At 37.6% G+C, this 16455-nt stretch overlaps 1 protein-coding gene across 5 annotated transcripts in view; it reads right to left on the bottom strand.

Moving 5' to 3' along the window:
• WRN (WRN RecQ like helicase) overlaps positions 1-16455 on the bottom strand; it is a 152970-nt gene that overhangs the window by 94710 nt on the left and 41805 nt on the right. For 3 of the 5 annotated variants that reach the window (XM_019466845.2, XM_019466847.2, XM_019466846.2), the window contains exons 4-8: positions 14784-14929; positions 13191-13339; positions 12144-12293; positions 10056-10125; positions 3371-3485 (exon numbers count right to left, since the gene is read on the bottom strand). In XM_019466845.2, coding sequence (XP_019322390.2) covers positions 3371-3485; positions 10056-10125; positions 12144-12293; positions 13191-13339; positions 14784-14929 — 630 coding nt within the window. Of the gene's footprint in view, positions 1-3370; positions 3486-10055; positions 10126-12143; positions 12317-13190; positions 13340-14783; positions 14930-16455 lie in introns of those variants that run through there. The other 2 variants (XM_019466849.2, XM_019466850.2) reach the window with 2 other exon arrangements.

The following is a 16455-nucleotide window of genomic DNA, read 5'->3' as shown; positions in this document are numbered from 1 at the left end:
AAAACTCCTAGGACTCTGCATTCAGATTGTTTCAAGTGTCTTAAGTTTTCACTCCTAATTTTAAAGAAACTAAAACTAGAAATTGCAAATGATACACAACGGGCATGAGTTAAAAAAGAAACTCCAAAGAGCAGTCCTATATTTAATGAAAAAGCCATGATAAATATAAAAAGACTGAGAAACAAATATATACTAATATGTTAAATTAAAAGAAAATTTTTATGATCCTACATTTTAACTAACTTTTTCAATTTGCTGATCAATTACTAGTCCCAACAGTAACACATAAGAGTGTTTATGTTATAATTCAAAAATGATGCTGTTTAGCATAGTCAATAATCACAAAACTAGAATATATTCTTTGGAATAAGAAAAAAACTTCCCATCAGTGGACAAATAAGAAAATATGGAGAGGCTGTATGTGAATAAATATGATATGAATTTTTTTTAAGTTTATTTATTTTGAGAGAGAGCATGAGCAGGGGAGAGACAGAGAGAAGGAGAGAGAGAGAATCCCAAGCAGACTCCACACCACCAGCATGGACCTGATGGGGGCTTGAACTCATGAACCAGGAGATCATGACCTGAGCTGAAACCAAGAGTTGGACACTTAACCAACTGAACCATCCAGGTGCCCCATAAGAAATTCTTAACTCGTTAATTATAGTTGCTAATAATAGCATTTTAACTAAGTGACTTTAAACATCTATTTATAACCAAACCTGCAAAGGAAAACCACTGCTAGAGTGTAAATTTTTTTTTAATGTTTATTTATTTTTGAGAGCGAGAGAGAGAGAGAAAGCAAGTGTGAGCAGAGGAGGGGCAGAGAGAAGGAGAGGGAAACACAAAATCCAAAGTAGGCTCCAGGCTCTGAGCTGTCAGCATAGAGCCCGACACAGGGCTCAAACTCACGAACCGTGAGATCATGACCTGAGCCAAAGTTGGATGCTTAACCAACCAAGTCACCCAGGATCCCCTAGCGTGTAAAATGAGACACACTATCTTGTCTGTTGGTAATAGGGTTTATTAAAACAATTTTTAGTTACTTCATAAAAGTGGAAGTTAGGGGGAGAAAAGAGAATATGATAAGCAAAGAGACATTTTTACTATTTAGTTAACAATTTTGTTTAGCTCTTCTAATTCTTCTGTATTGAAATTAATACTTAATAACATCTGACATGACTTTTAAAGTTTTATATTGATGATTTGAATAAAAATTTGATCATTTATGGGAATAAACTATCAAAAATGCTGAGTTGTTTCATGATTTTTTCCCATGCTAAAAATAGCACCAAAGTTGGGCTCAAGCTTAAGTTGACAAATCTACATCAATACAAACAAAATCAAAATTAAATTCAAAACCTAAAAACTCACTAATTCTAACATTCTAAAATTGTTCAAATCTTATGGAGAACAGTTAGCATTATACTTAGGTATTCAAATATAAGAACCACACATTAATAGTTTAGGAGAAACAGATATGTGACATCATTACATTGTTAAATGCATGGTAATGTTGTAACATATAAATACAGCAACAGTGACATACAGATTGACAAGACTGTAAGAGCTTATTTATTCTGTGCTAACATCAGAGGATGACATGCCTCACGTGAGGTAACTATTTAACAAATATCAAAGGCTATCTTCTTCAGTAAGGCATAATATACTTTTCCTTCTCTCTTGGAATTGTTATTATGCATATTAGTAGCCTACAGAAAACATCAGCGCCCAAAAGAATGCCAAGGACAGGACAGCAACACAAGAGATGTATAATGAATTTAAATCAACAGCTAAGAAGTATTGTACAATCCAATACCTTCCAGGTTCACTGAAGCATAAAACTATCCCCTTCTCTAACACACCTCAATTGACTCTATTTTTAAAGTTCTCACTTCTAATTTTTATAGTTTTTTCCACTCTTTCACAGATTGCCACCTTTAACTTCCAGGTGTGGTCATGTGCACACCCTTCCTTATCCATGCCTGGTTTTCACTTTAACTGGATATCCAAGCTTATCAAACTGTATCTATAAACAAAAAGCAAATAGGTTCTGAATGGGTTTCATCCACTATGTACTTCAGTGAGTTTGAATTCATGCTTAGGGCATGTATTTTCGCATTCAGAGGCCTTTTTTGCTCCCCCTTGGTTCTAATGTGTAATTTGGTAAGTTAGGTATTATGCAGACTTCTCACAAAGAACCTGAAATAAGAAATTTAACTAGTCCTTGTTTGACACTGAAACTTGACAAGATCTTTCTTTACTAAAGATGAATCCAGTATTTCCTATTCTCAAGTTTTAAGAACACTTATATAGCTTTGTTATTACAAAGCAAAGCATTAATGAGACATAATCTACATTTAATAGACAGTCTAACTGCTGGAACAAAAATCTGGAATACGCGTAAATACCATGTAAACAGTGACTATTTTTCTTTCATGGAGGGAAAAATGTAAAATTGAATATGAAATGGCTCTACTGGTACCTGTCCCCATTTGACAGTCAGTCTTTCAGAAATTCTCAGTTACATAAAAACCACTAAAACAAACTAGGGGGAAAAAGGACTTTGAAAAAGATCTGATTCTCTGTATCATATTTTGAAATATCACAGTCAACATATATCACAAATCTCATCCCCCCAAAATACATGAACATTGCATTTTGTCAAAATCAGAATTCTATTTCAACAAACTGCTGACATTCCTACAAAGTATTTTTGCCTCAATATTATATTACTACATTGTAATCATTCCATGTTCAAGAGTATTCCTGATTTTAGAGGAGTCATTCAGCAATTAAGGCTCCCGCAAGGTCTAGTCCCTGAAAGAGTCAGCTACAAGGCACCAGTAATCCAACCTCTATTAATCCAAATATCTCAAATTATCTAGGGCTTTAGCTATAAAATTACATTTAAAATCTGAATGCCTCTTGTTCTAACAGTGTCCTGATTAGGTAGAATTCCTATTTAATAATCAGATAAAAAAAACAGAAAAATGAAGCTACTAAATATAAAAAGTGTTTTTATTTATACATTTTAGGTGACCAAACTGTAAATATAATTAAATGAGAGATGCCCATAGACACCAGAAAAAGACAACATTGAATCTAAAATATTTTCCTTTCTGTGAACTTCGGAATTTTATTTTACTTTGTTTCATAAAACATCCTACAGAGCAGACAGAAAAGCCTTAAGCTTTTGATCTGCAATGTAACAACTGGAAAGGTATTTCTCAAATTTACACATCAGTCCGTGTATATTTCTATGAATCAAGCAAATTGCTATGACTCTACCTTAATGAAAAGTAATTCTTTATAAATAGGAATGTACAGTAAGAACAAACACAATTGGTAAAAACAGGTAATATTTAACCTCTGTGGATCTTCCAATTTTTTCAAAGTGTCAGGAAGACGCTTAGCCAGATCCATCATATCCTCAGATACTGAAATCAGTTGTTTCTTCACATCACTAGATAGCATTTCTTCCTCTGGAAAAAAACAATCAACGTCACTTTTCAAACCACAAAGCAGGGCTCACGTTTTCCTTTTCTTTCTGTAAGTGAGTTCCAACAAAAGGACTTCCTTATCCTATCTCCACATCACCTTAGTCACTTTACGTCCCTTTCAAACTTTTACTAAAATTTTAAATAAATTTCAAATGATCTGTATTCATACATATTACAACCAGTGGTTATCAACCTAATCAGAAGACGGTGGAAATGAGAATCTGAACCCATCTACATTATTTCAAGATCGGAAATCAGCATAACATCACTTGGGCTGTTACTTACGAAAAATAGTTTGGTAAACATAACCTTAGCCAACAGCCATTCCTCACTTCCCTAGTTATTAGGACCAAAATAAAATACAAGCCTTTCCAATCAGCAATCATCTTCCAAACCCTCAGCTTCATTCTGTCTGGTCTGGATCGTTCCCCATCCACACCACACCTGCCCTCCTTTCCAAGCCCTTCCCCTGCTTAGAATTTCTTACACTTCCTCACCGTCTTCTCTTGTCCTTCAAAAGTCCAGCTCCTCTGAGGCATGTGACATGGGATTACACCATCTGCTAGTCCTGCTTGCTGCACCTTGTAACCTCAAAATCACAACCTTTCATTCACTGAAGGTTTTACTGCCTGGCTCACTGTCTTTCCCTTTACTACGACTCCTGTGGTCATTCCTAGTGATTTTACCACTCACAGATGCTCCGCCTAAAAGGGTGGCCTTCTCAGTGCTTTGATCCTTCCGTTTCCAACAATCTTTTCCTCAGCTGACCTCAGCCACCTATTCCTATAGTCATTTGACCTTATAATTGCCAATAAAGTCACTACTTCCAAACTTTAATTGTAAGCATTCCACCCTCCAAACACCAGCATGCTGGCTTTCTTTCTAAAATGCCTTCCTCAATATAATGGTTCTTTCACACTTTCAGAACGAAAATTTCCTTACACACCTATCCTTCCCACATCCACTCCCCACCATGTCTTTTTTTCCTTTCTTACCCATTTTCTAGTAATCACTCCCCTGTTTGGACTCTCCCCTCTTTTGCTCCTTCCTCCCTCCATGGTACTTATGTAGGAAAGCTCGTACCCTAATTAAAACCAGCTTTTTTTAACCTACTGGATGCCTATACTCAAAGAGTTTAATATAAATGAAAATAAAACCCAGCCATGATGACTCAGCTTGCTTTAAATTCTTAACACAGATCTCCACTGAAGTAATGACTTTAATTATTCTACATTTCCCACTCTCCCACTATCAAGATGACCATTTCATACCTCTTTCTTTCTCTCCAAGCCTCCAACACCTGCTTGCCCCTCCTTTCATTCAGGAACAACTTCACCTCTCACTTCGCTAAGAAAATGCAAAAAGAAAACTATCTCATCTGCCCACCCCCAATCTGCTAATGAGTCTGCATTCATAGAACTTCTCTCATTTACAGCAAAATTCCATGAAAGTGTTGTCCATACGCACTGTCTCAAACCTTCTACTCCCATTTTCTCTTAATCTGTCTCCAACCAAGCCTTCACCCCCACCCATGCAGCACAGCTGCTTTGGGAAAGGTTACCCACGGTCTCCACACTGTCAAATCCAATTGTTGGGTCTAGTTCCACATCTCCCCCAAATACTCAGAGGTATTTAAAACAGCTGATAACTTCTTCTTCCTTATAAACATATTCCTCACTTGCCTTCCGAACACTATACCTGTTTCCCTCTGTCCTTCACTGCTGCCCCTTCTCAGGTTCTCTTTGCTGCACTCTCCTCCTCTTCCTGATCTCTAAATGTGGGTGTGCCCCTGACATCAATACTTGGGCTTTCTCTCTATTCACTCTCTATTTCATCTCATCTTGTTTCACTGCTTTATTTATTTCTTAATGTTTTTATTTATTTTTGAGACAGAGCATGAGCAGGGAAGGGGCAGAGACGGGGAGACACAGAATCCGAAGCAGGCTCCAAGTTGTCAGCACAGAGCCTGACACGGGGCTCGAACTCACAGAGTGTGAGATCATGACCTGAGCTGAAGTTGAAGGCTTAACTGACTGAGCCACCCAGGCGCTCCTCGTTGCACTGCTTTAACTACCATCTGTACCTTGATGATTCCCAAAGTCACATCTCCAACCTCACCCTTCCCCCTGAACTCGAGTCACACTTCCAAGTACAATGTTCTTGGGTATCAATAAGCATCTAAAATGTAGCATATCCAAAACCGTAACCTGGATTTTTCTCGCCCAAGCTCATTCTTCCTATGACCTTCCTATCATAACTGATCCTTCCATTCACTCAGCTGATCCAACCAAAATATCTTAATTGTCCTCTCGGTCTCTACAATTCACCCCTTTCAGAGAATTCATCGGCAAATCCTTCACAATATATACCTTCAAAACATATACACAACCTACCACTTCCCACTATCTCTACTGCTACCAGCCTAACCCAAACAATTAATTGTCATCTCTTGCTGGGACTATTATAGTAGCCTAATAGACTTCCCTACCTAATCACTTGCCCTCTTACAGCAGCCAAAAAAAAAAAAAGAAAGAAAGAAAGAAAAAAAAAATCCTTTTAAATTAAAATTTAAGCATATCATTCTCCTGTCCCAAATCCTCTTGGGTTTCCCATCATTCTACTTTGTATTTACCTTAATAAAATATGCATTCATCACCTATAAGGACCTAAATGATCTGGCCCAAGCTACTTTTCTAGCCTCACTTTCTACCACTCTCACCCTTACGCATTTTGCTACAGTTATCCTCATTGGTCCTTTTTTTTTTTTTTTTTTTTTTGAGAGAGAGAGAGAGAGAGGGTGCAAGTGAGGAGCAGAGAGACAAAAAGAGAGAGAGGGAGAATCTCACGAGGGGCAGAGAGAGAGAGAGAAGCGGGCCTCACCCAGGGCTAGTGTTTTACCCAAAGCAGGGCTCACATTCACCTGAAGCGGGGCACAAGCTCACCAGAAGCAGGGCTCAAGCTCACGGGATGTGGAACTTGAACTCACAAACTGTGAGATCAGGACCTGAGCCAAACTCAGATGCTTAACGACAACATATACTTGTTGCTCCTTAAATAAGGCAAGCAATCACCCTCAGACACTCAGCTCTTCCTCCGAAGACTGCTACATTCTTCCCTCAGATATCCACATGGCTCATTCCCTCATTTCTGTGAAATGAAGTGAAGCACTTGTCTCCTGTGTTCAATGCATTTTCCCACCAACCGAAACTATACCTGACCCATGATAAACACCCATCAAATATGTGATATGAATGAATATCCCCTTTCCAAACCAGTCTAAAAAAAAGTTGTTTACACATGCTTTCTCATGTTTCTTAGCTCTAATAAGTGCTCTATCATGTTCATATGATTTCCATTCACATCATTCTGCTCATGCTATGGTTTAGCACTTCCTTGTTACCAAAGCCTGGGGACCCTTTTCTGTTTTAGTAGCACAATGCACAAATAACCACTCTCTCCCTGGAATACTCTTTTGTCACTCAGTACACCAAAGCTGTTGGAGTAAAAAGGTTACAAACAACTAACACGTTGCCAAAACTAGTGATTAATTCTAAGTCCTCAGTTTCTCAAACTCTCAGCAGAACATACTGAGAGATAGCTCCTCCTACTTAAAACATGCTCTTCACTTGGCTTTCTGCACATCAAACCTCCTAATTTTCTTCTCTGCCTATGGCAACTCCTTTGCTGTCCACCCCCCATCATGCAAACATTAAATACTAAGAGTTCCTCAAAATTCTTAGTTCCAGTCCTCTTAACTCTCAATTCTTTTTTTTGTTTGTTTGTTTATTCATTTTTGAAAGAGAGAGACAGAGCACAAGCAGGGGTGGGGTGGAGAGAGAGGGGGACACAGAATCTGGAGCAGGTTCCAGGCTCTGAACTGTCAGCACAGAGCCCAACGTGGGGCTCGAACTCACGAACCATGAGATCATGACCTGAGCCAAAGTCGGACGCTCAACCGACTGAGCCACCCCCAGGGGCCCCTTTAACTCTCAATTCTTTATCTCTAACTAAAACCATCCTCTGAGATACAGCCTGGATATCTAAGTGCCGCCTGGCCACCCACACCTGCTATCTCACAGCCATCCTCCCTTTAAGACATCTAAAATCAGCTGTTTGACTCCTCAGCTCCAAATCTTGCTCCTTCTCTTCAATGGGTTTCATCCCTGTTGCTCATGCCAACAACATAGGAATGATCCTTGATACATGGCTCTCATCATCACACCAAATTCTGCTGATTCTACTGCTCTATTCAATGTATTTTTATCTATCTCCTTCTCTCCATCCTCAATACAACCATCCAAGCCAGGCCACCACCCCCTCTCCCTTGGATTGCTCTTGCAGCCTCCTAACAAGTTTTCCCACTATGGCCCTTGCCCTCCCACAATTCATTTTCGACTCTACAGCCCAAGTTATTCTTTTTTTTTTTTAATGTTATTCACGTCACTCCTCTGTTTAAAACTCTAATTCTTAGGAGGAAATGTAATCTCCTAATGTAAACATGGCCTATCTGCTTCCCTTGGTCTGCTTCCTCTTCATCCCTCACTCGTCATACTCAACAGTTCACCATAGTGAACTAGCTTCAGTTGCCTAAAGATACTATGATCTCTTTCTGTACCTGCTATTCCCTGTACCTGTGACACTTTTCCTCTACTCTTCAGCTACCTAACTCCTGTTCCTATTTCAGGGTGTACATGAAACATCACTCTCTGCAGGAAACCCTGCAATACTTCCACATATGCATTGGACGACTCTCCTAGGTGCTAACCAAAGTGCCTTGTTTTCCCACATCCTAAGACTCCTCTCCCTATACTGCAACTGCCTTTTTTTGTTCATCTCTATAGCCCCTAAGAAATGTAGGTCTCCCTGTCAGGAAGCAGATCATAACTGTCTTATTCACTACTGTAACTCCGCATCATAAAGTGGTCAACAATTTTTAATGAATGAATAAGTGCATTTTTACTTGCTATATCATTTAGTGTTTATTAGCTACCATCCTGGGATAAATGACTATTTTAACAGTGAGAAACAATGTGCAAATATCCTTTTGTTTTCTGATGTTATAATCCACTGTAATTCTTTAAAAAAGAAGAAAAAATACCATCTTACAACCAAAAGTGGTCATTTGAAAATATCATCTATAAATACACCAAGGAAATTAAAGGACAATGAGGCTGGTATAACTCTGGCTTCATAATAGGAAGCCAGTGAGGGAGAAAAAAATAAAGAGTAGTAATCTTCATTACAATTCACTAGGATCCTAGTCAAAGTATTTCACCTTATATGTCACAATACACACACACATATAATACAATAAAGAATAAAAGTGAGAGTCAAAGAATGCAGTATTGCAATGACAGGTACACAGATACCAGGACTTCTAGTGGCAATTTATACGTTACTTAATAATAAATATCTTACACATCTCTTGGAAACATTTTAATTGGGGACAAAATTACAAGCATAACCTAGAAGTAATTCTACAAACCACAAACTCAAAAAACCATGAATCCCCTCTGTTGCATTTAATTCTGTTATGATTTAAATAAATTCTATATTATTCTCCAGATCAGCTTCAAAAACGTATCATGTGCTCAGTTAATCAAGATAATTTCTAGCCACAGTACCTTTGGCTATAGAGAGTCAGCAAGCATTCATTAGAAGTGGCTTTCCAGGGAAAGAAAGAAAGCATAAGGAGACTTCCTTAATAGGTGAAGAAGGAGGGTCTACCACAGAGGATATGGATCCCTTCTCAATGGCACGTATAAAGGGTACAATATAATTTTAAGTGAGATCATGCCATATCTTTGAGCTTATTTAACAAAATCACTATTTTAATTAACATCTTAAACACAACTGTTTTCTATCTCCAAAGAAGCTACAAGAATAGGAATAACAGCTCTATACAAATCAATATAGGTGCATGGAATATTCTGTCCCTCTTAGTGCTCACAAGTATTCTATGCTTGTGATAGATATTTAGCTATCATCTACATTTCAAACATGGGGAACCATGTACATCTCGAAGTTCACATGGCACAGATTCCCCTTTGGCTTTTGTGACATGGAAGCCCATGTTCTTCCACTATCCATGTAAGTCTGTTATCACTGACCTATCAAGACAGCTAAGAAAAGCACTGAAGTTGAACAAAGTAGTCATTCTTTCTGGAGAAAAACAGTGGTTATCCTACCCTAGAGAAAATTTAGAAATTTAAACCAGGACACTATGAAGTAACTGGTACACTTCAAATATTTATAGCAAGGATGTACATCATCTCCAGCCTGGGAGATAACTGGCTGTATCACTGATATTATCAAAGCCACAAAGCCCCAGCTGAAGAAGCCTAATGAAGTGCAATGTGACAAAGTAGTAAATGCCTGAAACTCTAATCTCTGGCCAGACAGATCTCACACCCTAATATCAGCATGGCTCAGACACTCAAGAGGCTGTAACAATACTAAATAGATTGCACACGTGTGAATATTGACTTTTTGGAGATAAACCTCATAAAAGAGCACATTCAAATTTTCTTTAATTTTTAGATCATCACATACCTTTTTTTATAGCAAACATTTGCACAGCATCACTTAAATTCTCTAATTTTCGATAAATGATGAGACCAGCCTACAAAAAAAAAAGAAAAAAAGAACAAAAACAAAACAAAACAGAGAAGTTATTTTTGCTAAAACTAACCAAAATGAATGAGGTGCCTGGGTGGCTCAGTCAGTTAAGTGTCTGAGTTCAGCTCAGGTCATGATCTCATGATTCGTGAGTTTGAGCCCCGTGTCAGGTTCTATGCTGACTGCTCAGAGCCCGGAGCCTGTTTCAGATTCTTTGTCTCCCTCTCTCTCTGCCACATCCCCGCTTGTGCTCTGTCTTTCTCTGTCTCTCAAAAAATGAATAAACGTTAAAAAATTTTTTTTAAAAAATGAAGCTATATGTCCCATCTTTAGAAAAATCCAAAGTAGTGACTCACAAAGCACCCAAAAGGCTGCATTCAACTTATTATGTTACACAAAGATCTATGCCTTCATTAAATCACCTTACTGATTATGAGAACAAAGAAAGCAAGTGACTTGTGCCTTAAAATAAACGTTCAAAGTTTTTACTTTTTAGCATTCAATATTACAAGGAGTTATCCAAATCAAATAACTTATAAGTAGACTCCAACAAAATACAAACAAGTAAGAAAAATCTACTTTGACAACACATATCCACTTCCCCATATCTCACTAAATCAGCTGAGAATGTCGACATATGAACAGCCCTCCCTCAAGGCACTGTTAAGAGGAACAACAAACTCACACTGAATTATCATGAATAAAAATGCTACAGAACTTGCACGATTTCTCAAGTTTTACAATTTTTTTTTTTTTTAACAGAACATAAAGGGGAATGCCTGGGTGGCTCAGCCAGTTGAGCATCTGACTTCAGCTCAAGTCACTCTCTCTCAAAAAAAACAAAAAACAAAAAAAAAAACAAACCCACTTTATTAACAGAACATAAAGGAAAATTACCACCCTATTTCCTGGAAAAAACTGAATTTTTTGTTTATAAAAAAATGGTGGCTCCATGCCTAAAAACGGATGCAAAAAGGAAAACAACAATATATTCATCTACAAATAAATGTATAAATTAGGGAATAAGAAATCCACTGTGACATAAGATATATTTCTTCAAAAAACAAAAACAAAAAACAAATAATGCTATAAAGATAAGTCCAAATTTCATGATGTACAAATATGTAAATATGAAAATACATCTGACAGCAGTGGAAAGCTAAATTTGGAGGCAATTTTCTTAAATTTTTAGCATGTTTTAAATATAAATATAAGAAATAAGGCCAGTTTCAGTACAGAAACTATAATTATTTTTATTCTGAAGCTGCTTATAAATCAAATACATCATCAATACCATTTGTTGTTTACTCAGCCTGGGCTTATTACTATTCCATGTTTTCAGAGAGATTACATTTTTTACATACAAACTGGACATTATTTTGGCTTCATGACAATTAATGCCAACCTGATTTAAAATATTTGAGTTGCGGGCCACCTGGGCGGCTCAGTCGTTGAAGCGTCCAACTTCAGCTCAGGTCATGATCTCGCGGTCCGTGAGTTTTTTTTTTTTATTTAAAAAAAAAATTTTTTTTTTTTTAACATTTATTTATTTTTGAGACAGAGAGAGAGAGAGAGAGAGAGCGAGCATGAACAGGGGAGGGTCAGAGACAGAGGGAGACACAGAATCTGAAACAGGCTCCAGGCTCTGAGCTGTCAGCACAGAGCCCAACACAGGGCTCAAACCCACGGACTGCGAGATCATGACCTGAGCCGAAGTCGGCCGCTTAACCGACTGAGCCACCCAGGCGCCCCTCGCGGTCCGTGAGTTTGAGCCCTGCATCAGGCTCTGTGCTGACATCTCAGAGCCAGGAGCCCACTTCAGAATCTATGTCCCCCCCTCTCTCTCTGCCCCTCCCCTGCTCGTGCTCTGTCTCACTCTCTCAAAAATAAATAAATGTTAAAAAAATTAAAAAATAAAATAAAATATTTGAGTTTGTGCAACTGTTACAACAAAATTTTTCTACAGTGATTTGTTATAAAGTTTAAAAAATACATCATAGTCTAAAGAACTTTGGTACATACATACGCATCAGTGGCTGCATACAGTTTCTGATCTTCAGTCAGAGGAAAATCACTCCAGTTGCTACAGCAGATAGACCTGTCTTTCAGAAGCTGTTTGCCGAAGAGGTGTTTAACCAAACCATTGAGGCTCCAGGTCTCTTTACATTTCAGCTAGAAGTAATGAAAGATCAACACTGCAAAAAATTATTTCCATTTTCAGGTACTCCTAGATACCACCAACTGACGAAGTCACAAATAAAATTGGAAATATTATACTAAAATATACAGTATATTTATATATAGTATATATATATATTATATATATAGTATATTTAGCAGAGATAGTCCTTGATAAACTTACCATCATTAAAAACCTCATTTGCAGTCCATATTATATGAATTTAACTCTGGAATTTCCCTAATGTAGGTATTAAAATTCTTGGACTATAATGGAAAAAAGTTAGATAGGTTGGTAGGCTTTCTAACTAGTCCAATGAATACTTGGCCAAACATGAGAATTCAACCTAATGACTACGTTAATAAAATAAGTTAAATAAGAGTGATGGAATTGATGGCCAAACTTCCACTAAGCATCATTCCACAAGAGCTACATTATGCTTTCCCTTAAAAAAAATTATTGGTATAAATGGATCAATGAGAAAAACTTACAATACTTAAATTTGCAAATATATGAAACAAAGTCAAAGAGTACTAAATGCGGGGGGGGGGGGGGGGCGGGGGTGGAATCAGCTTAAAGCAACTTTGCTAAGGTAACGGGTTAGAACTAAAGGTTTTCATTATGGAATACTCATTTGTGACTTCTTTACTGTTATACTAACATACGGCTTAAATTATTTTTTTCAAAATATCTAACATTCAGATAGACAGGACATTTTGTGAAACACAAATTTATCTTCTTTATGAAAATAATATATGTATTACATCTACCCATTTTTTTATTTAAATTCCAGTTAGTTAACATACAGTGTAATATTAGTTTCAGGTGTATAATATGGTGAATCAACACTTAACACCCAGGCTCATCAAAAGTGCATGCCTTATGCTTACCTTGTCATTAGCAACATCTGTCAGCTCCACAATACTCTTCAATTTGATGTCAAAGTCCTTTAGAAGTTTCCACTGATCTCCTTGGATTCCTACACCTGCTTTTTTAATTGCTTCATTTTCAAGCAACATTTTTAATCCCTGAGGAAAAACTGTAACATTTTATTATTATTTCCATAGGTCCTTTCAAGTATTATTGATTTCTTTCCTACTTCTTACACACTCTATGTTTATATTTAAATTTATATTTATGTTAAGCTTAAATTCAGAAGCACATTCATCTGGAGTATTTCCTTTCTTACCTAAAGCAAAGTCCTGACAAATAACAAAAACAACTAGTTTGAATGTTTCCTCTGCTAACACTAACAGTATATTCCAGATCATTTAGCCTCTCTAAATTTCAGTTCTCTATTATTTAAAACAGGAATAATATCAATGCCTGACGGGAATGTTGTAAACATTAAATAAAAGAGGGATATGAGGGGCGTCTGGGTTGCTCAGTCGGCTAAGCATCTGACTATTGATCTGGGCTCAGATCATGATCTCATGTTTCTCGTGTACTGATAGCACAGAGCCTGTTCGGGATTCTCTCCCCACCCCCCCCCCCCCCCCGCCCCTCCCCTGCTTGTGCTCTCTCTCAAAATAAATCTTTAAAAAAAAAAAAATAGGGATATGAATGAGACAGGTGGAAAATGAATACTTCAATAAATTTCAAGTTAAAAAATAAAAATAAAAGTAAATGATAAAATAAAAATAAATAAGAAAATAATAATAATAATAAATTAATTAAAAGGGGTGACTGCCTGGGTGGTTCAGTCAGTTAAGCTTCCAACTTTTGATTTCAGCTCAGGTCATGATCTCATGGTCATGAGTTCAAGCCCTGCATCAGGCTCCACATTGGAGCTCCATGCTGGGAGTGGAACCTAGTTAAGAAAATAAAATAGGAGTGCCTGGGTGGCTCGGTCAGTTAGGCATCCACCTTCGGCTCAGGTCATGATCTCACAGTTCATGAGTTTGAGCCCCGCATTGGGCTCTGTGCTGACAGCTGAGAGCCTGGAGCCTGCTTCAGATTCTGTGTCTCCCTCTCTCTCTCTGCCCCTCCTCTGTCACTCTGTCTCTGTCTCAAAAATAAATTTAAAGGGGCGCCTGGGTGGCTCAGTCGGTTGAGTGGCCGACTTCGGCTCAGGTCATGATCTCATGGTCCGTGGGTTTGAGCCCGCATCGGGCTCTGTGCTGACAGCTCAGAGCCTGGAGCCTGTTTCAGATTCTGTGTCCCCCTCTCTCTGACCCTCCCCCGTTCATGCTCTGTCTCTCTCTGTCTCAAAAATAAATAAACGTTAAAAAAAAAAAAAATTTTTTTTAAATAAATAAATTTAAAAAAACAAAAATAAATATTTAAAGAAATAAAGGAGTAAATGAATGAATGAATATGAAGCAATGAAAGAAGCAGCAGCTAATTCAAAAGCTTAATTTTACAGGGATAAAGTTGACATAATACAACTATCAACCATATAAAGTTTAAAAAATACAAAGTTTATATTAAAAAATATAAAGTTTAAAAAGTTAAAAAACGAAACAAAGAAAAGAGATACCAACCTGCCATAGAAGAAATATGAAACAAGTAACATTTGCTCTCTGACACACATAACTGAATCAGTGCAACTCTGCCCTGCTTCCCTGGAGTGTATACTGGTGGCCATTCCATGTCAAATCCTACCACATCTCCAAAAGACAGACTCATGCTAAAGGGGGAAAAATAGTATAAATTAAATACATTAAAATTTTAACTTCTGCATTCAAAAAAATTAAAACACAAACCACATATGGTAGAAGATATCTATAATACAAATAACTGATAATGAATAGCCAGAAAATCTTAAAAATTCCTCGAAAAGTCCCTAAGAAAAAGATAATACAGTAAAATAAAGAAAATGAAATATATGAACAGGCAATTCCCAAAAGAAAATCCAAATGGCCAATAAATCCAAGTAAATAATGTGAAGACACAAAAACTCACTCAAAATCAGATGCAAATTTATCAATACAATTTCATAAATACATGACTGGCAATAATTCAAGCCTCACAATATCAAATAAAGAAAGATATCTACCAGTGGGACCGTTCATATACTGGTGAACGTTAAATTGGTAAAATCCTCTTAGCTGAAGATGTACAAACACTGTTACCTGCAAGTTTTTCTCATAAATGTATCAAACTCTCATATGTGCACAACCAGACGTTTAAGAATGTTCATTGCAGGTGCACCTGGGTGGCTCAGATGGTTAAGCGTCTGACTTTGGCTCAGGTCAAGACATCACAGGCAGGACATCAAGTGCCCACAAGTGCAGTGCAACATCTTCACTGGATGTGGAGCCTGCTTAAGATTCTCTCCCTCTCCCTCTGCCCCACCCCCCCTTACGCACACTCACGTGCACACGCTCTCTCTCTCTAAAAAAAAAAAAAAAATGTATAGATATAACAGAAAACATGTAACATATGACAGAATGCTAAACACTAAACTCATGATAGACGTTATCTCAGGGGGCTGTGGAGGGGAGAATCACAAAGGACATACCTGGGGCTTCAGCTGTATTTTATTGTAACATTTCTTAGTAGAGATTTGAAAAAAAAACAGATATTAAGATTTGCTAAAGCTATGTGGGAGGAATATGGGGTTTGTTATATTATTTTCCATTACTGTTTATATTTGCCCTTTTTACAATTTTTAAAAATTAAAAATGTACATAACAAAAAAAAATCTCAAATTTTGCTTTGGGACAAGATGGAGTACCAGGGATCAGACATATGTTTCCTCTATGAACAAACAGAAAATTGGACAAAATAGGTAAACAATAGTTTTCAGACACTGAACAACAGGCAGTAAAGGACTCTGCTCTCTGAGGGAAGGGAAACAATGGGGGGGAGCCCCACTGTTGCCCTTGTTTTCTATGTGGAACACTTTCCAGACAACAGAACAGGAAGGAGAATCCAGAGCAGAGCACTGAGTCAGGGAGACAGAGTTCAGAGCCAAAGACACAGAGGACCCGGAAGCTGTGGGTGGTTTCTGGAGAAAAGGGAGCTAGGTAAGAAAGAAACTGAACAAAGAACAACCAGGGAATCATCAGATGAACAATTCCTAGTGCTTACCATACTGGGAAGAGGCACTAAAGTTCTGAGAAGTCACAGCAGAGATTCCTGTTGATCACCTGGGGCAGTCAGCAAAAAGGCCAGACTGGTCACACATTATAGTGCTAAATTATTCCCAGA

This window comes from Panthera pardus, unplaced genomic scaffold (assembly GCF_024362965.1).
Source record: "Panthera pardus isolate Hobbes unplaced genomic scaffold, ASM2436296v1 HiC_scaffold_13, whole genome shotgun sequence".
NCBI classification, from domain to species: Eukaryota; Metazoa; Chordata; class Mammalia; order Carnivora; family Felidae; genus Panthera; species Panthera pardus.
The sequence above is the reverse complement of the archived record's forward strand: the minus strand, read 5'-3'. Positions and strand labels throughout refer to the sequence as shown.